Source organism: Balaenoptera ricei, chromosome 2 (genome assembly GCF_028023285.1).
Source record: "Balaenoptera ricei isolate mBalRic1 chromosome 2, mBalRic1.hap2, whole genome shotgun sequence".
NCBI lineage: Eukaryota > Metazoa > Chordata > Mammalia > Artiodactyla > Balaenopteridae > Balaenoptera > Balaenoptera ricei.
In genome coordinates this window covers 30,499,225-30,522,963 of record NC_082640.1, presented here as the reverse complement: position 1 = coordinate 30,522,963, position 23,739 = coordinate 30,499,225, and the positions used below count along the sequence as shown (strand labels likewise).

The window sequence follows — 23,739 nt, the reverse complement described above, 5'->3', positions numbered from 1 at the left end:
GTGGGAGGGGGAGCAGTGTGGAGGAGCATCTCGTTGGTGCCCTGGGGGAAGCCCTCTGAGTCACAGACAAACAAGCCCAGGTGCAGAAGCCCAGGGAGAAAGAGAGGGTGCTGGGCAGGGGAGATTTTGAGGTAGGACAATGATTTTCAATGACTTTCTAAATATTTATTTACTTATTTATTTATTTGGTTGTGTCTAGTCTTCGTTGCAGCATGTGGGCTCCTTAGTTGTGGCACACGAACTCTTAGTTGCGGCACGTATGTGGGATCTAGTTCCCTGACCAGGAATCGAACCCAGGCCCCCTGCATTGGGAGCGCGGATTCTTAACCACTGCACCACCGGGGAAGTCCCTGTTGATGCTTTCTGTGGAGCTTCACGCACAGCTGAGGGGTGAGCTGGCAGGGGTGGCTGCGTGCCGGGGACACCTCTCGGAGGCATTGAGCTGGTCATGCAGACAGTGCGTGGGGGCCTCTGGGCCCCGCCCTCCGTCAGGCAGCGGGGGGCACCAAGCAGCGCTGTGATGGGGGCACACAGGTGGAGGGCCAGCTCTCCCCGGAACAAGGAGTAAAGGGGAGGAGGTGAGTGAGGGGCAGAGAGGGGAGTCCAGCCGCCCATGGACAGTAAGGATCCCAGGACAGAAGGGGAGCGGGGCTCCTGGGGGGGCTCATGGGGGTGTCAGGTGCCTCGCCAGAGCCATCAGGACAGCTGCCCTGTGAAGGGGTCAGCTGTGAGGTAGACACGGGTAGGGGACACTCTCAACCACTGTCGCCCCCTGGCGATGGGGGCAGGGGAGGCAGCCAGAGGCTGAGTGGGTGGAGGGTCAGGGTCGTGGTGGGGCCTGGGGTTCCCAAAGTTAATGAGGGTGTGGAAATGCAACCTAGGGGGCTGCTAAGAGATCAGGAGGCTTGGGGGTTCAGCCCGGAGGAAGGGCGGGGTCAGGTGCCTGGGAGACGTCAGTGGCCGAGGTCCTGAAGGTAGAGGGCTTTGCGGGGATGGCCAGCCTGCTGGGGCCCAGCCATCTGCAGAGCAGCAGGGTGGAGGTGGGGTAGTACTGGAGAGCACAGACCGAGGTCCCCGGTAACTCTCCCAGGATGCTTGGTTGCAGGGCAGGCCACCCCAGGACTGATCCAGCAGGTCTGGGGTGCTCAGGTGCTGTGGGCTAGGGAGCCGGGGTGATGGCAGGAAGGGGGAGGGGCTGGGGCTGCTACAGGAGAGCAGCCACAAGGGGGGGGACAGGACCTCGAGAGAACAGAGGGGAGCCTGGGCTTCAGGAGAGGAGGACACACGGGCTGAGGACAGGGTGCCTGGCCACGCAGGGCCGTGCGGGGAGCCGAGAGTCCAGGCAGCCTTTGCCTGGAGACGTTGCCCCAACGGCCTGACGGCTCAGGGTAGCTGATTCACAGGCCGCAGGGCTGCGTGGGTCACAGACTCACGGCACGTCAGCACTCACCCAACAGGCGGGCTAAAGCATTAGGTAACATGCCCCGGTCACAGGCCCTCAAGGAAGAGACCAGCCCTGCCATAAGGGGGTCTCTGTGCAGACAGCTCTACCCTGGCACCCACCTCGGGCCTCTTAGTGACACAGGAGGCCCAGCGCACTTCTCTTGGGTGGCGTGAATGGTGAGAACGACTGTGATACTTACTGAATCCGCCTGGTCCTCCAGGAATTGGTCTAAGCCCATGACAAAACCCATCGAGAGTTCCCCAGTTGCTTTCTAATGTTTGTTTATGCATGTTTTTTATCCTGGCTTTGCTCCACTAAGGATTCAAGGTAGAGTTTTCAAATAAGCCTGTGTCAGTCTGACACCCTGCAGAAGGGAGTAGCTGTGATCCAGCCGGCTCAGCACGAGGGTCATGCTGCCCTGTAGCTGGAGCCCTGGGAGGTGAGACGGGAAGGTAGTGGGTCTCTGAGGAACGTTCGGGCTCATTGAGAAAAGAAGAAAAGGAGACACAAATACAATTGCAGTGAATAGCATGTGCTCACCCAGAGAATGAGTTAACAGCGGTACCAGAGAAAACCCAGGTGCATTCTTAGAAGTGATGGTGGCGTTGGGACAAGATGGCCAAGCAGGTGGGTGTAATTCAAGAAAGTTTCAGGACTTCCCTGACCGTCCAGTGGTTAGAACTCCGAGCTCCCCTGCAGGGGGGCACAGGTTCAATCCCCGGTCGGGGAACTAAGATCCCACGTGCCGCAAGGCGAGACCAAAACAATAAATAAGTAAATAAAAGAATGTTTCATGGCAGAAATGAGTCTCGATATTGGGCTTGTCGAGGTAATCTGGTAGAGAGCCGTACTGGGGAGGGCGCTTACAGATATGGACCCAAGCACCCTGAATGGGGGCGGTGGTTCTTACCGAGCTCTCCAAAGCAGGGCTGGACATGGCCGTCACCTAGATGCCCTGGCGGGGTCCTGCTGCCCTTGTTGGGTCGTCCCTGCCTTGCATGGGGCTCCCGCTGGCTTCCTGACTAATCTCTGCCCCACAGAGAGGCCCCGGAGGGAGGGGGCTCCGTGAAGTCCACACACCGCGAACCAGGCTTTCCCCGAGGCCCTCCCATCCTGTGTGTGGACAGGAGGGCACTGCGCCTCCCCAGTTTCTGCCCCTCTCCTTTCATCCGTTCTCTCATCCTCAGCCACTCAGCAGATATTTATTGAGCGCCTGCCCTGTGCTGAACGCCTTTCCAGGTGCTGAGAAGTTGGCAGTGGACACGCTAGACCAGATCCTGCCCGCGGGGAGCTTCGTCTCCTCCCTGTCCCCCCACTTCTCCTTAGGACTAGGAAGTGGTTCACTTTCTCACGTGAGACAGGCCTGCCTCGGGGAGAGGTGACCGCAGGGGAAGGCGGGGTGTCAGGCCAGCTCAGCGGGGAGGGCTGGACCCCACAAGTGGATTGGGATGAGGCGAACAAGGATCAAGTCAAATGAGAATCGATCCCCAAATCGAGTGAGTCTGGGGCCTGGGAAGGGGTGGGGGCACCTTGTGCTCCAGCACGACCCCAGCGCCCTCCCCCACCCAGACCACAAGGAGCGTCTAGTGCATCCCCAGGGATGGACGCGGCTCTGAAAGGGGTTCACGGGGGGACCCACAATGAGAACCTTGGAAATGTCAACAACGGTAAACCTTCAGGGAGGGAAGCCAAATACAGCTGAGTCTAACACTGGGAAGGTCTGGAGGCCCTTTAAAGAGGAATGAAGAGGGCTTTGTGCCCCTCAGCAAAGACCCATTGTGGGTGGCAGAGAATGGGGACTTTTGTCTTTCCCTCACGTCCCCAGGAAACTCTGGTAGCTGGCAAGACACCTCTTCTTTGCTTCTGAACTCACTCCCCACCCCCTCCAACAACTAAAACCTTGTAGAAGGTTGTTTTTTCTTCCAAGGACTCAAAAACTTTCATAACGCCCCGCCGGGCCCTTCCCTCCCCACACGGGGAGGCTTTCCAGAACCATCTCCCAGAGGAGGAAGAGCGTCGGGGGGCAAGGGAGGTGGGGGTCCCAGCACAGCACCGGCCCTGACCCCCAGGTGAGGAGGACACCTGTGGAGGGGCCGCCCGGCCTGAGGGCAAGAGCCAGTCAAACTGGGCTCTTCCCCGTGGCGCAGGTGGAGGGGAGACCTAGGACAGGGGGCCCGATGGGGTCCCCCAGCTCCCGCATTTTTCTCCGTCGCTTTGACAACACCACACAGGCTCCCAGAGTTAGAATTTGGGGATCGAGGGAAGACAGGATGCCCCCCTCTGAGGGTGAGAGAGAGGGGAGCTGAAAAGGGCTCAGCTCCCGCCCACCCCAGACCCACCAGGGACATGGAAACCCACCTGCCTCCTTCACCGCGTGTGAGGGACATGGCGCATTCTATTCCAGCCTCTCCCGCTTCATTTCTGTCGGATCTTCACTGCTTGGCCACAGTTTCTTTAGCGCCTTCAAGCCCTCAACGCCCCGTATCGCGTTGCTCTGTCCTTCACAATGGAAATCAGAGTTGGTGGCTGGTCCAGCATCGTATCTCTGCTGCAGGGGAGGACACTGCATGAGGCTGTCCCCTGCCCCTCCCGCCCCGCCATGGCTGCTCCTCTAGAACCTCACAATGCCTGTCTTCACCCACCCGGGTCCTCACCCACCACCGGCTGTCCTGCTTGTCCTCGGGCCGTCCCTGTCTCGAGTCATCAGACCCTCTGACACTGGAGCCCAGAGCCAGGCTTGGCTCCCAGCTGAGGCGGGTCCCGCAGGGGTGGGTGCTCTGGCCCAGCAGGGGCCTGTGAGGCCCGGACATGGGGTCCTAGGAGACTGGACGTGATTGAGAAAGCATCTCTATGGGTGAAAGGAAATGCTTGTTTCTTTAAGGTGTGTGCCATCCGGAGTGTGGTGACAAAGGCTGTGATGGCCCCAATGCAGACCAGTGCTTGAACTGTGTCCACTTCAGCCTGGGGAGCGTCAAGACCAGCAGGTAAAGGGCTGGGCTGCCCTGGCGTGTCCTGGAGACACCCAGCGTCCCGCCAAGGTGGCCAAGCTGTGTTCTCCACCCCCGCAGCCTGGCACCATACTTAGGAATTAACCAAACACCCCGGAAAGGAGATCATCCTGAGGGTCACTGCTTGGGAATTTTATGTTTTTGTAACCTTTTATTCTCATCTCATAAATAACGCGTGACCATGACAGAGAACTCAGAGGCCGTGGCATTGTTTTGTCTGTGCTTATAAACTTTTTTCTCTCCATTTTGCTAAACAAAAATGGGTCGTATTGAGCATGACAGCCACTTGGGAACTGCAGACAGATGTCATCTTAAGGGCCAGTACTGTTCTAAAAGTCAGCACAATCGGCCGTGAATGAGGAGCCCCATCCCTGAGCGCCCGGGCAGGGGTGCAGCCCTCCAGGGGAGCACATACCCACCAGGGCTCTGGCAGGGGTGCGGCTGGGACTCTCACGGTGTCCTCGGGGCCCAGACACAGCCGCACCCTCCCTGCGCTGTGCGAAGACGTTTGTTCTGCTGGCTGGACACAGCCTGGAGACCGCTCACTGCCCGTGGGCACTGTCAGTGGGGTTTTGCCGGAGCTGAACATTCCAAAAGTCAGATACCGTTATGGTGTTGCCCAAGGAAGCCAAGCACAACCTGCGAGTGCCCCCGCCCCCCTCGGGGAAACTTTGAAAGGGCAGGAGTCCCAGGTTCCCATGCAAGCCCTCAACCCTCTCCTGCATCAGGAACTTCTCAGGGGCATTAGTGGTTTACCTCCGCCCTGGGGCCTTTGTTTCCTCAGAGTCTGCTGACGGGGAGGCAGCTAAGATTTCCCTCCTGGCCAGCTGCCCTGCCTCGGCCTGACCCCCGTGCTGCCAGGTAGGCGTGGGGCTGGGGCCAGTAGGAAAGTCCTCTCCTGATCTGCTCCCACAGGAAGTGCGTGAACGTGTGCCCCTTGGGCTACTTTGGGGACATGGCAGCCCGCCGCTGCCGCCGCTGCCACAAGGGATGTGAGACCTGCTCGGGCCGGGGCCCCACCCAGTGCCTGTCTTGCCGCCGCGGGTTCTACCACCACCAGGAGGTGAACACCTGTGTGACCTTCTGTCCCGCCGGATTTTATGCTGATGAAAGTAAGTGTGTGTCCCCGGGCCTAGAAATGAGGAGTCAGCCCCTCTCTGGACTGGGGTCCCCTCTCCTGGGAGAATTTTCCCCGCCCTCTGCTTCCTGTGTACTCTGTCCTCCTGAGAAAGGACCCTTAACGGGAGGGAGGGAGAGAGGATGAAATCAAAGCCCTCGGACCCTGGTAGTGGATAGCAGTTCACACCCAAACCTGGCCAGGATGGTTCAAAGTGACTCAGAAATGGAGCCCCCGTAGTCTGGGGTTGTCACACTTCTGTAGGTCAATGTCTCTTCTTCAGGATGGACAGGGAGGTAGCTTGAGCCAGTGGCTCTCAGGCTCAGACCGATTGCAGACACCCAAATAGAAAGGCTTCCGGTATGCCCTGCAGTCTCTCCTGGAGCAGTGGATGTGGCCGCTGGGCGGGGTGCGGGACCCGGCACCGGCTTGTGGCCTTGGTGATTGAAACTGGATGAAAGCCCCTCCCAGCAAGAGCCGCTCAGCTGAAACCGGGGTTTAAGGCCGGGGAGGTTTGCGGCTCTCCATGAATGAAGAGGAGCCTGCTGCCGGGCATAACTGGGCTCAGGGGGACAGGTTGGTCTTGCTTGTGCACTTTACATAGTGACCACACTCCCAAGAGGGGGGCGACGCTTTCCTCACCTTGCAGATGGGGAAGTGAAGCCGAGCGAGGCCAGAGGGCCCACAGCTAGCAATGACCCAGTGAACTCAGAGCAGCACAGGGGTCCTGCCATCCTGCCTGTCCTGGGAAGTGGGGTGGATGGGCTCTGGGGCCGGGACCTCATGCCAAGGTTTGAACACTCACCTCGGCCTGGAAGAGGCCAAAGAGAGGGCTTGGGTTAAATTGATGGAGGACAGTTTTCAGACGACATGTTGGCCGTTGTGCAGGGAGGGGGCAGCGCTTCCCAGAGCTCGCCTCTGGCCCGCATCCTGCAGGAGGGGTCCCGTCACAGCGTTGCTCTCACTCCTATGGGGAAGGAGCCAGGGAATCCTTAAGGACATATAAAGCCATGGAATAACCACACTCTTTAGAGGGGATGCAAAGAGTCACGCAAGACACGTTTCACAGGCTTTGCAAACACCTGCCCTGGGCTGCAACCAGACCTGTTTTCGGGGCAGAGGCTCCTCCATCCCTAACCCCCACCCTACCCCTGGGCAAGAACCAGCCACCTCGGTCACCCCGACAGTCACCCCCAGACGCCCTTGCTGAGCCCCTGCAGCGTGTGTGTGATGCCACCTGTGGGGCCCCAAGGAGGAGGCCCCAAGCACAGGGTGATGCTGACCAGGTGCCAGGATGAGTGACCTGGGTAATCACCGAGACCCAGGGCTTCCCGCAAGGTGTGGTGGGTGTCGGAGATTCATGTCTGTGCAGGTGACCGCCAACGTGTCAGTAAAGACCCCTGTGAGGGCCCTGGGTGGGTGGGGTCGCTCAGGGGCACCCTCAGGCCCCACCGGTCACACTTAGGAGGACTGGCACCTCGGTAAACTCTGCTCCGCTGGCTCCAGTCCCGGGGGAAGATGCAGGACTAGAGCACGTCTCCTCTGGAAAGGGCCCACCTCCAAGCCTCAAGGTCGTGTGAGGACTTCACTCCAGAAAAGAGGTGCGAGGCCTGTGATCTGACACCTGGGCACGCGGTCTCCACATGCCTCTGGCGGTCGGTCACCATGTCACCCGTCTGGAGACAACGCCGGTGATGGCTGTTCCATCAACCCTGCTTTGAAACACCCGAGTCTCGTTTACCCAGGTTTGATCCACATCCACTCTTCCCACCTCTTCTCTTTTCCTCCTCTTATTTTTCTCCAGATCAGAAAAACTGCCTTAAATGCCACCCAAGCTGTAAAAAGTGCATGGATGAACCAGAGAAATGTACTGTCTGTAAAGAAGGATTCAGGTAAGACCCTCCCTTCAGACCTGAGGCGCGGCCATGGGTATATGCTGGTACAAGTGTCTGTCATTGATGTACCAAGTGTGTGCCACCTTTTCCTAAAAGCTAAAATTTCAGAGGCCCAAAGCCTTTCAGGATACAGATTCCGAGTCAAAATCAGATTTCCACTTAGAGATTGCTGTTTATGATAGAAAGTCAGAGGATGGGGAACAACATTTGGAGAATTGGTAAGAGCGAGAGTGGATCCTCTCATAGAAAGTAGGGCTGGCGGCTGGAAGGGTGGGGAGTTTTAACGAAGCACGGAGCTCCCTTTCTTAGGCACCGAGCCCCACTCACTCCAGTTTCCTTCCCAGTCTGGATGACTGAGGGAAGGGAGGAGGGGGCTTGCTCCCTGGAGATACTCTGTAGATTCCTGGTTTGCCCGGCTCCACCAAGCTCAGCCCACGTCTCCTTTAAAAGCATCTTACCGAGCTAATGATTTTTTACTGGAGTATTTTGGGATGTTGGTGTAGCCTGTTTACTGCCACCAAGTATACATTACTTGTTCCTTGAAGTTACCATCTAGGAGCTTAGAAATCATTCTGTTCGAAATTGTGCTGTGGACCCTCCCGCGATCCAGCCTTGAACCGGGGTTTGCACTTTAAGGAAGAAAGGGACGGGTCAGCGAGGGCAGTGAGCAGGGGTGGGGCCGGGGGGCATCACCGGGCTCTTGTTAAAATGCAGGTGCCGACCCAGCGGCTCTGTGACTCTGCATTTCTACCTGGCCCCCAGGGGACAAGGATGCTGCCGGTCCTGCAGCCTCCCCTTCCCTCCCCTCACATTCAACCCCACAGGGTTGAATTCTTTTGCAGTAAGGAGTGAAGGAAGAAAACAAGCATTTTACTCCAGCTGCTCTCACCAATACTGCCTCATTTAATCTTCACAGCAACCTATGACGTATGTGACATATATGGCATTCTTCTTCACATTTTACTAACGGGGAGAGGAACAGTTTCCTGGAGCAGCATGACTAAGGTTCCCCAAGCCCACCCCACCCCCTCCAGATCAGGGGATCGGAGAGAAGAGGGTCCACTGCCCTGTGCTCCTGGGAGTCGGGGGAGGGAAGGGGAACAGGACTCCAGAGTCACACGTCATGCCCGTTCTCTGAACCGGGGAGCTGCATGAGGCAGGATGAGGAGCGGAGGGGCGACATGTGGAGGAAGGGGAGCCCCAGAAGGGAAAGGCGGAGAGGTTCAGCTGGCCGCCACTGGGGCCTGGGAGCTTGGCTGCGGGACCCTCCCGCAGGGCCCCCCACTCAGGCCGGAGACTCAGGGTGTCAGGGGGAGGCACTGTGTTTCCAGCTCCCTGGAGCCTGTTTCCCAGTGGGGATGTGCTGGGGGGGGAGCTCGTCCCTGCTCCTGTGGGTCAGGTCAGGGAGAGGAGGTCAGATGCTCAGGCCAGGAGCTGTGTCCTGGGGAGAAAATGCCTCTCAGGCAGCAGCCCCCCAGGTGGAGGCAGCGGTGCAGCCGTGACGAGCAGTCAGAGAGGACTGCGGACACTGAAACATCATCAGCCGTAATCCACAGAAAGCTTCCTTTTATTGCCCAATATCCCCTTTAGCTGTGGCTTCAAATCATCGGTCACACTGAAGCAGTGAGGGCGGCCAAGCCGTGCGTCCATCTCTTTAGGCTGGGAACATCCGTTAGTAAAGACTTGACTGAACAGCTGGTGCAGTGGCCTGGGGGCCGGGACGAGAGGGAGCCCTGGGGTCGGCCTCCGCCTTGATACAGAGATGCTTTCAGCCCCCCCGACGTCCCCCCACCAAGCGCAGGAGCCTCTGGATCTCACAGACCCTGGGGCACGTGTTTGATGTGTCAGGCAGCAGGTCCATCTACAGCATGTGCAGCAGTGAGCTTGGGAACTGAAGCGGCCATGGCCGCCAATACCCACTCACACTGCTGGGTGCCCGACACCTGCCAAGGTTCTGTCCTCAAAGCAACCTGACCACGCAGGAGCCTTGACGGACAGCTGAGGGGACGGAGGGGCAGGAAGGTTGGCTGGCTTGCCCGGGGCCGGGGCTGCACAGCTGGGAAGGGGCAGAGGGTCTGCTCCAGAAGCCATGCGCTCGCTGCCTGGCCGAGCGAGGTGAGGGAGGAAGGCCGGAGCCACAGCAGGCGGGGCTGCTAGGTCCCAGGAGCGGATTTTATCTCAGGTTCATTGTGAAGCACAGAACGTTTCCAGCAAGGGCGAGGCAGGAGCCCACTGGGACTCAGGGTCAGTCTTGCCGCCAACCCCCCTCACGCATCACAGATGCCAAGGCTTCACCCAGGGCTGCGCCCAGTGAGACCAAGCCAGTGGGGTGACCCTCCCGTGCTTGAGTTCTCCTTGTGGGCCTTGGGTTCTAGTGTGATTGGTGTCAGTGAAGAGAAGGTGTCACAGAGCAGGAGAGCACAGAAGGCGTGGAGGGCATGGCCTCCCGCACAGGGGCCGAGGCCACGGGGCTTTGGGAAGGAGCTTCGGGACCACCGGCCACCAGAAGGCGGAGACTCTGCTTCCAGGCCCGGGTGTCCCTTCCAGCCGAACTCGAGATGCTGCCGGACAGCTTTGCCGCTTTCATTAGTTCAGAACCTTAAGTGACGCCAAGAGCTGTGCTTTAGCAACTTTCAGTTCCTCTCATGAAAGGCATTTGAGGGCAAATCATAATTGAATTAGAGCTTCGGAAAGGATATAAAAGACTGCCTTTTTTTTCTTTTCAACAGCCTTGCACGGGGCAGCTGCATTCCAGACTGTGAGCCAGGCACCTACTTTGACTCTGAGCTGATCAGGTGCGGGGAATGCCATCTCACCTGCCAGACCTGCGTGGGTGAGTTCACGGCCTGCGGGGGCCACACTTGGAGCCCGAGTTCCCCAGGCCGGTGGGCTGACTACCTGGAAACCCAGAAAGCCCTAGGACTTACGGGCTTCCGTGGGTGTTGCAGCATTAAATACCAGAGGCCCTACCAGGGGCTGGGAGAGGGGAAAGGGGGATAGTGATTAATGGGTACAGAGGTTCAGCTTGGGAAGATAAAAAAGTTCTGGGGATGGATGGATGGTGGTGATGCTTGCATAACAATATGAATGTACTTAATGCCACTGAACTGTATGCTTAAATGGTTAGTATGGTCAATTGTATGTTACGTACATTTTACCACAATTTTTATAATTGAAAAAAAAAAGAAAAAGAAAGAAAGAAAAACCACAAGGGCCCACTTGGAGCAGCCTGGGCTTCCCGGTGTCAGGAGCCCAGCCAGGTAGGGGATGCTTTCAGGCCGGGCAGGGATACTAACTGCTCGTGAGCTCTTGCGTGGAACCCAGCCCTTGCCTCAGGGTAGCAGTGCCGGGGGTTCATGATGCATCGGGGAGAGGCTGGGCAAGTTCCCGTGGTGAAGGAAGAAGGCTTTTTAAAACATAGCCTTAGTTCCTTGTACCTATCTTCCCTATTTTTGAACATTTTACTCAAAAGAGGAAAAGATCTCTGTAAACAATATTATGTGTATTGTAATTTCCCACAGAGATGATAGCACAGCTGCCTTCCAGGCACAGTTTTTATGCAGAATCGCAGAGAATGATTGTCTTGTTGGGTTTCGTGCTGCAGAGTTGTTGGCACCAGGATACTGTAGCACATTCTGAGCTTGTGGGCTCATATATATTTCTGATTGAATCTTCTCCTCTTGACCCTCCTTCCTGACCCAGCGCTTTGGTCCTTGTTCTAAGAAACCCACATCAGGTTGAGTTTTTGCTGCAGTGACAATGTAAGAATTAGGTCTCTGCTAGGTCACTGATGCCGTAACATGGGTCCCAGGATGCGTGGCAGGACGGGGCAGCCGTCCCAGTGTGGCCGTGTGAGCCCATGTCAAGGGGCCCTTGACCCTTGACCAGAAGTGGACATGCCATGGCCAAGACCAGCACTCTCAAGGCCTTTGGAAGATGTGCCTTGCTGGGGCCCCCTCCTGGGACAACCCCCCAAAAGGCAGGGGCCCAGCAGCCTTTCCTAGCGTTTGCCTTGTTGCCTGTCATTTTCATTCTGTTTCTTTGACTCATTGTTTAGCCCAGGTTGATTAAGAGCATCGCCGATGTCACTTATTTAAATTTCGTACTCACTTGAATCCATAAAATTCAGGCGTGTGGCTTTATAATGCTTTTGATTTCAATTATTCAATGTGGTTTCATTTCTCTGCATCCCCACACTGCCTGCTGGCAAACAGCTTTATAGTCGCTGTGGGTTCTCTCACCCAGTCCAGTGACCTCTTTGTCACTTGAGGGGTCAGGCTGTCCAGGGGTCTCCCCTGCTCCCCACACCCACCTGCCCGGGTTCCCTCTATGCTCTGGGACGTGTGCATCCACCCCAGCCGCTGCTGGGACAGGGACCCCACCCACTTCCGGCGCTGAAGGCTTCTCACTGCCTGTCACGGTCCCTGTCGGGAGCCCCTGGAGGCCTAGGCCACCTGGTCCTCCCCTCCCAGCTCCCACTCCATGACCACTGCTGCTCCCCGCCTGTGAGGGGCCTGGGTGCAGTGTGGGGAGGGTCGTGGTTAGGCATGAGTACAGCATGGAGCATGGTGGCATCTGTCCCCACCTCAGGCCAGCAGTACCTTGGGACACTCAGTGTTGACTCAATAGGAATAAGCCTCTTCCCATCCTGGTTCAGGTACCCAGAGCCTCTGGCACAGAGGATGTGATCCCTTGGGGAACCCATCTGCCTTGGGTGGGTGCAGGGGACCCGGTAGGCAGGGCGTGGTGCGTGAGTCAGTGGCTAGCGGCCAGTGGGGCACATGTGTGTGGAGTTGAGGGGCATGAGGGCCGGTCCTCACCCAGGGGAGCACAACATGAAATAGCAGATAAAAACCATGACAGGTCAAGAGAGAGATGGCAGAAGAAAGGAACGCGTTTTGTATCTTAGCACCCTTCATAGCACGTTTTTCCTGCCTTTTGAATAAGGGCCCTGCGTTTTCACTTTGTCCTGGGACCCACAAATGATGCAGTGGATCCTGCCTAAGCATCACCCGTTTTGCTACGATTTTTATGATCTGTGTCCGCTTTTCAAGTGTCTGATGCCTGGAAAGCCCTGTGACTAAACGGAATCCCTGAGAGACTTTGAGTTACAAAGTTCACAATTTTTAGTAGTAGTGAAAATAGTTGCTCTAGGAGATTTGTGTTGACTCAGCTTTTGTCATCGTGCTAAAAGATCTGGAACATAAAACCTACCATTTTGAAGTGCACGCCTCAGCAGCACTGAGCACCTTCATGTTGTCATGGGGCCGTCGCCTCCACCCATCCCAGGGCTTTCTCTTCTTCTAACCCCAGCTGAACGAGTTTCATCCGCTTTTAAGTTTAGCAAATTGAGCATTGAACTAGGAACAAACAGGAATGAGTGTTCTTTCCCATTGCAGAAGCTCCTTAGGCACTGGGGCCCTGGCGGCCCAGGCAGTAGGACTTGGGTGATGGGGTTTGCGGGGGGGGGCCCAATGCCAGATGCTCCCTGCAGATAAGTGATGGGGGTTGGGGCACAAGAGCAGCCGTCCATCCAGAAGGACATAAACCGGACGCATTTGTGGGGCGGCTCTCCCACTGCGTTGCAGCAACAGAGGGAGGACCCCCGTGGAGACCCCAGGCGGGTGGGCAGCTACTCCTCATGAAGGCCCTGGAACCCCAAGGGCTCCCACTTCTGCCTCACGCTCAGTCCTGGGTGAGCTCAGAATCCCCTTCCAAGCTGGAAGCTATGGTTCTGAAAGGAGAAACCAGCTGCCAGAGCACCAAGTCTCGGGGCTGGCAGAGCCGCCCTGCAGACCCCTGTCTACATGACGCAGCCCAGAGGCCCCCAGTAGGTCCAGAAGTCACTCCAGGAAGATGGCCGGACACCTCTGCCTCAGCTTGTCAGGCCTCAAGCCGAGACAAGACCACAGTGGGGGGAGGTCTAAGGAGGGGCTGTGGTCTCCGTGAGCATCTGAGATGGTTTCTCCCCGAGTTCAGTCCTCTAAGCCGTCAGCCAGTGGCCACCTCGCTGCCTCTCTGATGCTCCTTGGGGACTCTGACACGGAGTGCACACCCAGCACTGACTTGCTGTTGGCCTGAATGAATGAACAGATGGGCAGACAGACAGATGGACAGCACGGTTTCTTCACTCTGGGCCACTGCCTGCCCAGGCTGATGAGTCCTCTTGACTGAGCTGCAGATTTTCCTTCACGACTCTTGATCCTTCATTCAGAGCTTTTGCCTTTTCTGGTCCCCACGCCTCACCCTATAAGGCCTTAGTTGTTTTTTCTCTGTTGAAAGAGTCCTGATCCTTCACACCAAATACCTGTCAACCCCAGGCCCCCAAACCTCTTCTTTCCCTTTTCCCACATATTCTTACACCAAGTTCTGTCCACTAGAAATACGATGTGAGCTACTGATGCAGCTTTAAGTTCCCTCAAGAAACAGGTGAAAATAATTATAACATCTTATTTAACCGTGTGTATCTAAATACTATCATTTCTACATGTAATCAATATTTTAAAAATCAACGAGCTATTTCACATTTTTTTTTAACTTTGTCTCTGAAATCCAGTGTGTAAGTATGTTTGGCCAGGCCACATTTTGAGCACTCAGAGCTACCTGTGGCTGCCCTAGCCGAAATCGGGCCCAGGCCTGTTGGGAAAGGAGGCACCTGGAATCAGGGCCGATGAACGCGGCCCAGGCAGTGGGAGGTGTGCTGAGCTTGATGCAGCCTCCATGTCCCCATCCGTGAGATGTGGGCGTGAGGCCCACCTCCCAGGAGTGGCAAGGAGGGCCCAGTGCAGACGCACAGTGGCACCTGGGTGAATCTAGCTGTGTGGTGGCCTTGGGGCGTCTGAATAGGACCTGGATCTCACAGGTGCTGCAGCAGGTCTGGGGCACGTGATGGGCAGGTGGGCGGTCCCTGACCTCTGCTGCTTTTCCCGCACCCCTCAGGGCCCAGCAGAGAAGAGTGTATTCACTGTGCCCCAAACTTCCACTTCCAAGACTGGAAATGTGTGCCAGCCTGTGGCGAGGGCTTCTACCCAGAGGAGATGCCGGGCTTGCCCCACAAAGTGTGCCGAAGGTATGTGCGCCTTCCAGGCAGTCCTCCTGACTTAGCCCGAGATGGCCGGCGAAGGGCGGTCAGCGGTGCCCGTGGAGGAGTGGCAGGAGGGCTGTGTCTGATGGCCCCTGTCCCAGGGGCTGGGGGCAGGGTGGGCCATGTTCCACGACAGCAGTGGGTGCAGTGGGCAGACAGGAACCCATTTACAGAGGAGGGGGCCCTGCAGGTGGTGATGGCCAAGGTCACAGTCAGGCGGCGGCCCTCATGCCTTTGTTCACGTCCTGAGTACCTGTGGAGACCTACTGTGTACCAGGCGCCGCGTGGCTGGGAGGGCAGGACGCGGAGGACGGGGGCCTGACTGGCAGAGCCGCCACCCCGGGGCAGACTCCAGCGAGCCCCACCTGCACCATGGACCACAGTGCGTTCACAGCACGTCATTAAGGAAACCACGTGTAGGATTTGTTTAAAATTTAAATTGGATAATTTAGAGAAGATACAAGATCCCGACAACTTCCTCATTCTAAAGCCGCTTCCAGCCAATGCAGAGATGTTATAACCCTGCTCGTTCTCCTTTTCCGCTCCCTCCCGTGTGTCTGCAAGGCGCATGGTCCTTTTCTGGGGGCTCTGAGCAGCGTTCTCTCTTGTCACGGGATGTGGGCAGTGAACGCAGAAGCCATCTGCTCGGTGTCCTCTTGTCCTGCTGAACATTGCCTCATGTCAGGCCTCATCACCTGGAACCCAGGAACAGGGCAGGGCAGTCTGTCTCGTCTAGGGTGAGAGTGACGATGAGGAGTCTGCAGGTGACCTTGAAGATCGTGGTGGTGGGAGTGGGGAAGGGACCGTCCCTCTGACGTAGACTCAAAGAGGGAGCCTCAGGCGCCCACTTCAGAGCAGTGCAGGGAGACCATGCCCGTCTGGCAGCTCACAGCTGGGGACCCACAGTGGGGGGGTCTTTGAGATCCCCTCAGGCTGTGTTTGAGAACTCTTCTGGATTGTAACCTATTCTTTAAAACAAACAAACAAACACCAGTAACCTACGTGAGCAAATGAGAGACCACCTGGTCCTTGCGCTTGTGGGACCCACTCAAAGAGGGTTAGGGTTTCAGCCCCACTACCCAGCCACCTTCACCCAGCCTTGCTGAGTCCCATGAAGGACCCTCGGCACCGGTGTCTGAAGTAAAGTTTCATTTTAACCAGCCAGCTGGTTCCAGGGTGATTACCCTAAGTATGGCAGCCAGGGACAAAGTGGAATTACACAGTGATAATTGGTTTCGTTTGTCAGACACCCTGGCTCTCAGAGGATGCTGGGAATTCCCACGAGTACGGCAAACAGCCCCCGCAGGGCACCCAGAAGCTATGGGGTCCCCAGCGCCAGGAGGCAGGGGGCAGGCAGCCCCCGTGAGCCCCTCCTTGGCTGAGGAGGGCAGGAGCTCCCTGGGTGCTCACCTCCACGCATGGCAAAGCTTTAAGTCCTGGAGGAGCGTCCAGTGCTGGGGCTGACACAGCAGGTCTCAGAGATACACCCCCAGGAAGCGCCCTGCACGGGACGCCGAGGTGGTGAATTGCTAGCACTTCAGAGAATTCCCGTCTCCCGAGTCCCAGGGCTCTGAAGACCCCTCAGTGTGGATTCCCCTGGAAGGACAAATGGCCTTGGTTCCGCAGGGCCTCTCCCCACCGAGGCAGCAGCAGCGTTCAGAGAGCCTGGCTTCCCGAAGGCCCCAGAATGCTGAGTGCCGGCCAGGGCAGCCTCGAGGGAGCGAGCAGCCAGCCAGGGCTCATGGGGAAAAGCCAGGCCGGGACGCAGGCCTGCTAGGTTGGCGGCCTGGATGCCAAGTCAAGACCCGTTATGCTGAGGCCCACGGCTGAGAACAGTCCATGATAAGTATCTCAAAAGAGGCGCCGGACACCCCAAGACTTAGGAAGAGGACCTAGAAGAGGGAGCAAGGACCTCTTTGAAGACAGAGCAACTCAGTGGGGTGTCTGCCCCCCACCCTCCTACCACCCTCCCTCCCCCGGCCCCTCCTGGGTATGTTTAAGCAGGGCAAGACTCAGGCAGGCCTTCTGCTCTGTCCTGTGCCCAGTGTGACGAGATTTCTGCCATCTGACTGTCACCTGGAACAGCCTAAAGATGGGAGGCGGGGAAGTGGCCCCGGCAGCAGGGCAGGGAGAGGACTGCAGTGGGCGCCGCCCTGCAGAGTTTGGCAGGACAGTCGCTGCGGTGTTTGGGGGTGAGGGCGGTACCACAGAAGGAGCAGAACCAGAGGCGTCTTGAAAGCCCCCTGCCCAAGAGGACCACCTGCCAGGCACGGTAACCTTGATGGAGGAGCCAAGAGGGTCTCTCAGAGAAACAGGGGCCCCGAGGCAGTTGGGGGAGCAGCCTGATGCCGGATTCTTGCCCAAGCCGGGGCCTCCAGATCCGAGCCCAGGCTGGCCGACAGCTGACCGGGGCCTTGTGAGCCCGAGAGGGAGCCCGTCCGAGGCTGCCCAGGCTTCTGCTTGCGGAACTGGGAGATGCTGAACAGTGGTGGATTAAGCTGCTGCATTGTGGTCATGGGTTACATGGCTGAAGAAAACCGACACAGCTCCCGGGGGCTGCCGTGAAGATCCTGGGGCTCTGTGAGGCTGAATTTGGAGAAGAAAGGGAGCTGTGTCAGCCGGGTCTCCACTGTAGCCGCCCTCTTACTGTTCATAGCAAAGCAACCCTCAGCCACGGCCTTCGAGACAGCTGACCCCCAATTACATGGCTTGGCTTGGCCCTAGCTCCCGTGTCACTAGCGGACATCATCTGTAAGAGAAGCGGGAGTTGGGGGGAGTGGTCTCCTGTGCAGTGGCATGAGGGGCCTGTGGCCCGGCCAGAGCAGTGCAGCAGGACAGGGGCCAGGCCCTGGGGTCTTCCCCAAAGTGCGCAGTAAGAGTCTACACGACGGGCCCCGTCCTCCCGCTCCAGGGTCTGTGAGGGGGTAGGGCAGGCTCTTGCTGCAGGAGGAGGAAGTCGGAAGGGCTCCTGGATGCGGTTTGCCTGTGGGTTTACACGTTTATAAACTATGGGCCCGAACTCCAGTTTGGAGGCGCCCTCAGCGACCCCAGGAGAACAAAAGCCACCTCTCATCCAGGCTGAGGGCCCGCTGTCCCGGAGGCCCTGTGCAGGCAGAATCCATGGTGGCATCTGACGCCGGCACAGGCCCGCTCAGGAAGGAGGCCTACAGTGAGCCTTGCTGTTGGCGTCTGGTCGCTGCCTGGGAGGTGGCATCTGTCCCAAGCACTGCCTACCCGATGCCCCGCCCACCCTGTCCGAGCCCCGCTCCCGGGTCTGCTGGGCCTGCAGCTGACAGGGAGCTGCGAGGTGGGTCTGGGGAGACCCAGTCCCTGGAGCTGGACGCAGAGAAGGCAGCAGGTACAGCCCAGGTCCCTACATGGCCCAGAGCAGGAAGGGGCGTCGGCAGGCTCTTCTGTGAAGGGCCCGATGGTGAGTCGTTTAGGCTTTGCTGGCCGTACGGTCTCCAGAGCAGCTGCTCAGCTCCAGTGCCACAGACGCAGCCACAGACAGACGCAGATAAACGCACGGGACAGTGGAGTGCGCTGACCCTCCCACCCCCAAGGTCATGGCACTCTGTTAGCAATAGTCCTGGGTCCTGTCTTCGGGACAGGTCGAAAGGGCATCCCCACCCCCTGTCCCCAGCGGGGAGGCTGACGTCACCACAAAGGAGGCTCAGCCCCGGCCAGCCCCAGGGTCATGTCTGTCACATTCGGGGGAGCCTGGCCCCGAGCCCCAAGAGTCAATGCTGACATCCTCAGGGAGCCACCTGTGGCCACAGTGCCCAGGAGGGCGTCCAGGTGAGCCACGGGGAGGCTCAGAGACCTGGGCCCATCCTCAGCTCCAGGCATCCTCCTGCCAACTGGCCATGACCGTCTCCGCCCTCCCAGGGCAATAGAGGAGAGACGTGCAGATGCTTGGCCAGAGTCTCGGGCTGTCGTGGGGGGCACGGTTACAGCCAGGGGGCGCAGTGCAGGAGGGTGGGAGGGCCCTGGGAAGGGGCCTGGAGTGGATGTGCCTCTTTCTCATCTGGGAACCCGTGTTCCCCCGCAGGTGTGATGAGAGCTGCTTGAGCTGTGAAGGCTCCAGCAGGAACTGCAGCCGGTGTAAGACAGGCTTCACACAGCTGGGAACCTCGTGCGTCACCAACCACACGTGCAGCAACGGTGAGCATGGGTGGGTGACGGCCCCTGAGCCACCCGGGGGCTGCCCCGGGCAGAAGAGAAAGGAAAAGAAGATGCAGGGACCGCAGTCCCTTGGACAGCCCTGTGGCCCCTCCTCTCGATGACCACTTGGCTCTCCCTTGGGCCTCCTCCCTTCCCTTTAGGCCTCTCACATTGACCAGAGAGGCATCTCCACCACCAGCCCAGCTAGTGTGGGTCGGTCCGTTGAGTAACTCTTACAAATGATTCTGTTCTCGTACCGTTCCCACTCTCCTGCCATAAGCCCAAGGTGGCCTGGGTGTGGTGACATGCGTTAGGAGAGGCCAGACCTTGGAGGTCAAAGTCAGGAGGCCTGAAGGCTCTCAGCCTCCCTGAACATGTGTCAAGGCCCGTGTGTCCATGGGAAGGACCTGCCTCTGTGCTGTGGGAGAGCCCTGGTGCTCTAAGCCGATGAGGAGAGGCAAGGATGGGCTGTGAAAACAGGAGCTCAGAGGAGACCAATTTGGGGATTCCGGGCAAGAGAAAGTTTGGCAGAGGACTCTGGCCCGGAGACCCAATGCAGGGGCCGTGGGCAGACGTGCCGTGGCGAGAAGGAGCCTCCATGGCTCAGCAGGCCTAGGGAGGAGCAGCCTAGAGCTGGCTCTGGGCGCTGTGAGCTGGCTGGCGTGCAGGAGAGGGGAACCGCCAGTGCCATGCTGTCCGTGGGCACGGAGCTGGCACCGGCCCCAGCCTGGCAGAGCGCGAAGCCCGCAGAGAGCACCCTGGGCACGCCCTGTGGACCACAAGGTGGTTTTCTTGGCTTGCAGAATTATGTCCCTTCAAAGGCCAGGAAGCTCCTGCTTTAGGAAGCCACCTCCTCGGGTTATGTATCCAGCCTGAGAAAGTGAGGCTGTCCCCGGGGTGTCTCCCGGTTCCCATGAATGGCAACATCCTCAAAAGCCAGCTGCCGAGGGGAGGGGCCGGCCTCCGTGGCTCTTCCCTTCCCCCTCAGCCTTTCCCTCTTGGTGACCCCCTTCCTCCCCGATTTGGGGTGTCCCCGGGATCATGGCGTAGCCTCCATCCTGCCCCTGCCAGGCCTGACCCCATCTTCCTCCCAAGTCCCCCAGCACAGCTGTCCAGGAAGAGGAACAGGGAGCCCGAGGGCTCCCTGGCACAGCCCAGGTGTCCCCAGGCCCTGCCCACTCCCCTGCCACCCCGAGTCCGCTTTTGTCTCCCAGACTCAGCTCTGGCCTCTGCCGCGCCAGGCCCGCCACACATCACGGGGGTGACTGGGAGGCCTGCCGCCCCTGCTCCCCCTGTGTCCCCAGCAGAGTGGGGTGATGGGAACAATCCTAACTGGCCCCCAAATCTGACGTGTCCCTCCTTTCTCCTTCCCGGGGGCCCAGCCGATGAGACCTTCTGCGAGATGGTCAAGTCCAACCGGCTCTGCGAACGCAAGCTCTTCATCCAGTTCTGCTGCCGCACCTGCCTCCTGGCCGGGTAGGGGCGCCCGGCCGCCCGCACAGGGCAGGGCCCCTCCTGTCTGTCCGTCCACCTTCCTCCAGGCTGTCGGCCAGAGTCCGTTTCAGGAGTGGTGCCCTGCACCTGACAGCTTTATCTCCCCAGGAGCGAGGTCCGTCCGCGGCATCTCTGGGCGCCCAGGCCAGGTGGGTGAGGGCTTCGAGGAGGTGTCAGCGATGCCCTCTCACACCCTGCTTGCTGGCTCCGTTCTTCTGGCTAACTCACAACGGGAGTGGAACGAATTCCAGGAATCCACAGCTCCGGCTTCAGAGCAGCTTCTGGGACCGTAAGTTTACTGAATCTTCGAGACCAAAGCAGAAAGGCGGGATGCTTGGTGCGTTGCTCTTCTCCCCGTGCTTTTGGGCAGCCCGCAGACCCCTGGGCTGTGCCCCTGCGTGATGGAGGGCTGAGGGGCATACCTGCTCATCTGCCTGCCACAGTCTGGGGGACGGTTTGGTCAGACTGTAAATAAAACAGATTTCGGGGCTTAAAACGTGCGACCGCTGGGGATGGAGCATCTATTTCTACATAATCAGCGACTTCTGAAACTGCTGCCATGGCTTAGAAAGTCAAATCCCAAACGGATGGGTTGGAGGGACCCTCCTTCCTCTGCCGCCCTTTCCTCTGAGGGAGCTGAAGGCCCCTGGTCTCTGCATCCTGTCTGTGTCTCTGGGAGTCTCATGGCCCAGATGAACGGTCACCTCTGCCTAACACAGAGGGTCCCCAGGAGGCGTCCCAGGTGCTGGCCAAAAGGTGCCCCAACGACCAAGCAATTCTTCCTACCAAAATGTAAACCCAGCCTGTGAATTGTTCATTGTCTGTCGTGTCCCATTTTGTGGAATTGCTTTGAAAATACATTGGCCCTGCTTTTCAGGAGACTTGTTCTTAAGGTGGGCGCCCCTGTGTCTGTGTGTGCTATGAGCCTAACGACACGGTTGGATTTATTTTTGCCAAACCTGTGTGGGTATTTTATAAGCTACGTGTTCTAATTTTTACCGATGTTAATTATTTTGACAAATATTTCATATATTTTCATTGATATGCACAGATCTGCTTGATCAAGTCCCTTTAATATGGGAGTAACATTTGCCTTAAATTTTTTCGAGCTCGTTCTCCATTTCGTCCTGCTCCCCTCTGTGACTGTAACACGTTTGACGAGTCCCCTGTCGGCTGGGGGGGAGCCCAGCTGTTGTTTGTTGAATCCACAACAACGAAAATGAAATCCACAAAGCAAATACAGTGTTAACCCTAAATTAATAAAAGAGTTAACATTTCATGGCAAAGGAGACTGTGTTTCTTTCCAAGGCACAACGTTGAAACGTGGGTACTGGCCAGTGTGTAAAATGGCTTTATGTGTGCTTTTATTTCAAGGTCTTTGAGCTTTAGCGAATAATGCTGCAGCAGTCGTGGGAGAATCCCAAAGTTCCAGCTCCAGGGTGTCCTTTGGCAAACAGACCCTCTTCAGGCCACAAAAGCTTGGTTGGGTAGAGGGGCTGGAGGTAGGGACGCCTCCTTTCTGTCCCGGAGGAGCCCAGACTGCAAGCCTCTTCACCTAGAGCTGCGAGTGTGATTTCATTAGGTTACAGCTTGTCTTCCGCACCATGGCTGAAATCCCCGCACCCGTGGGCTCCGCGCTGCATGGGATTTTTACCCTGGCCTCTCTGTGAGGTCGGAGTTGTACTTACTAGGAGTCCTTTGTCTGCAAATACAGGAAATGCACCAACTAGAACTGACTTGGGAAAAGACAAAAGTGGGGGAGGGCCATTGTTTTGGGATTCCAGGGTTGTCTGGGAATTTCAGGAAAGGTGCAGCTGGGGCTTGGGAGCCCTGGGACCAGCATTAAGTGTCACCTGGACCCTCTTCTCATTGCAGCAGTGCCTCCTCTCTGTGCACTTGATGGGACCAATGACAAGACCACTCACAGCTCCCAAGAAAAATTGGTGCCCATCCAACCCTCTAAACAAGATTTCTGAATCTGCTTCAGGCCCGGGTTCGTCTGCCTTGCATCCGTGTTTGCCCGGTTCCACCAGCTCTGGCCACAGGGACACGTGGCCCCAGAGCCCTTCCAGTGACCACGTGGCCGGAGGTGGGGAGCAGCGTGCTGCTCTCGGAAAGCGGGGTAGGCCATGTGACCAGCCAGCTAGCTGCCGCCACGAGCAGGACTTGGCCCGAGTTGTCAACGTGACGTAATGAAGGACTGAGTAAGTGTGTTTGGGAGACAGTAGCCAGGACTGGTCAGAATATCAGTAAGAATTCAACCTCCGCCAGGAGCCTGATTGAATTAAAACCAGCAGCTTGCTAAGCACCTCTGGTGCGGGGCACCATTTTAGCCGCTAGAGCTTTTTGTCCACTGAGAACTCATGGTTTAACAATGTTTGCAGCCGAACCAGAAATCAAGTCCTGTTATTCCCAAAGGACACCACCTACAAGAAGCCCAGCGGGCAGCACGTACCCGCCCGGCAGTGGCTGGGCCAGCCTGTCCTGGGGCTGGCGAGTGCAGTGCGGAGTTGAGAAGGTGTTCACAAAGGCCTAAGGACCAATCACCCCCTTGTTAAAAGGGACCGACCACAAAAAATGCCTGTTTGCAAATGGTCCGACCTTAAGATTATCTGGACTCCGTTGGTGCAGGACACGTCTATGGATTTTGTTTTGCGTGATGGACTCGTGGGGCACGTCCTCTAAACCTGTCATTTCACAGACCGAGGCTCGTAGAGCTGAAGTGACTTGTCTGGGGCCGCACACTGGCGAGGGTGCTCCATCATGTGCCCCGGGAGGGAGGCCGGCTCTCGGCAGGAGGGATGGTCACTTCTGCAGCTGGCCAAACGCGGCCACGATGCATTCATTTTAAACTGTCTTCATTGCCAGGGGATGACATTTTTCTGACCTTGTCCCCAAAGTCTTTGGCACCTCACAGTGGTCTCCAGATGCATGTCCCCATCCCTTCCAGGCCACTGCTGGTTTTATACCTTGTACCTCTTCAAAGGGCTGGGGAGAATTGCACTTTTTACAGGAGATGCACTTATAGTGGGAAGGAGAGGGGTGAACGGAGCTTTAAGTACAAAACGGCGGGGGGCGGGGGGCAACATAGTCTAAATGTGGCCAGTAGTGAAGTTCCCTTGAACTTGGGGGACTGCCATTTGCATTTAAATCATTGATAATGTGGCTGGAGGGGCCTTAAGCCTGCAAGCTTGGGGCACACTGGGGCCCCTGGGAGCAGGTGAGGGGTGGAGGTTTAGATCACAGGATGCAAAGGGGAAGGAGGTGGAGAAGTGAAGTAAAAGGAAGGTTATTTTAATAAGAACAAGCAAGGGTGATGGAAAGTAATACACCAAAGCCATTCTCTGGCATCGTAAGGTTCTGCCCAGCCGGCTGAGAGGCAGCTAGGGGCCGACTGTCATGGGAAAGGAGGAGTTTGCATCCTGTCCCAGACTTCTCGGCTGCGTTCCTTGGTGAGCCCAGGCTTTATCCGTCCTGCTGGTTGTCTCAGGCCTGTCCCGACGCCCCAGGCTCTGCGGCTTGTCCGAGCACGG

General features: G+C 57.6%; 1 protein-coding gene across 4 annotated transcripts in view; it reads left to right on the top strand.

Moving 5' to 3' along the window:
* Window positions 1-21,482, top strand: part of PCSK6 (proprotein convertase subtilisin/kexin type 6) — a 229,232-nt gene extending 207,750 nt beyond the window's left edge. For all 4 annotated transcript variants that reach the window (XM_059912273.1, XM_059912271.1, XM_059912272.1 and 1 more), the window contains 7 exons: window positions 4,326-4,428; window positions 5,368-5,564; window positions 7,374-7,461; window positions 10,194-10,297; window positions 14,404-14,533; window positions 18,600-18,712; window positions 20,095-21,482. In XM_059912273.1, the coding sequence (XP_059768256.1) occupies window positions 4,326-4,428; window positions 5,368-5,564; window positions 7,374-7,461; window positions 10,194-10,297; window positions 14,404-14,533; window positions 18,600-18,712; window positions 20,095-20,192 (833 nt within the window). In that variant the 3' untranslated portion in view covers window positions 20,193-21,482. The remainder of the gene's footprint in view (window positions 1-4,325; window positions 4,429-5,367; window positions 5,565-7,373; window positions 7,462-10,193; window positions 10,298-14,403; window positions 14,534-18,599; window positions 18,713-20,094) is intronic.
* Window positions 21,483-23,739: the final 2,257 nt, after the last annotated feature.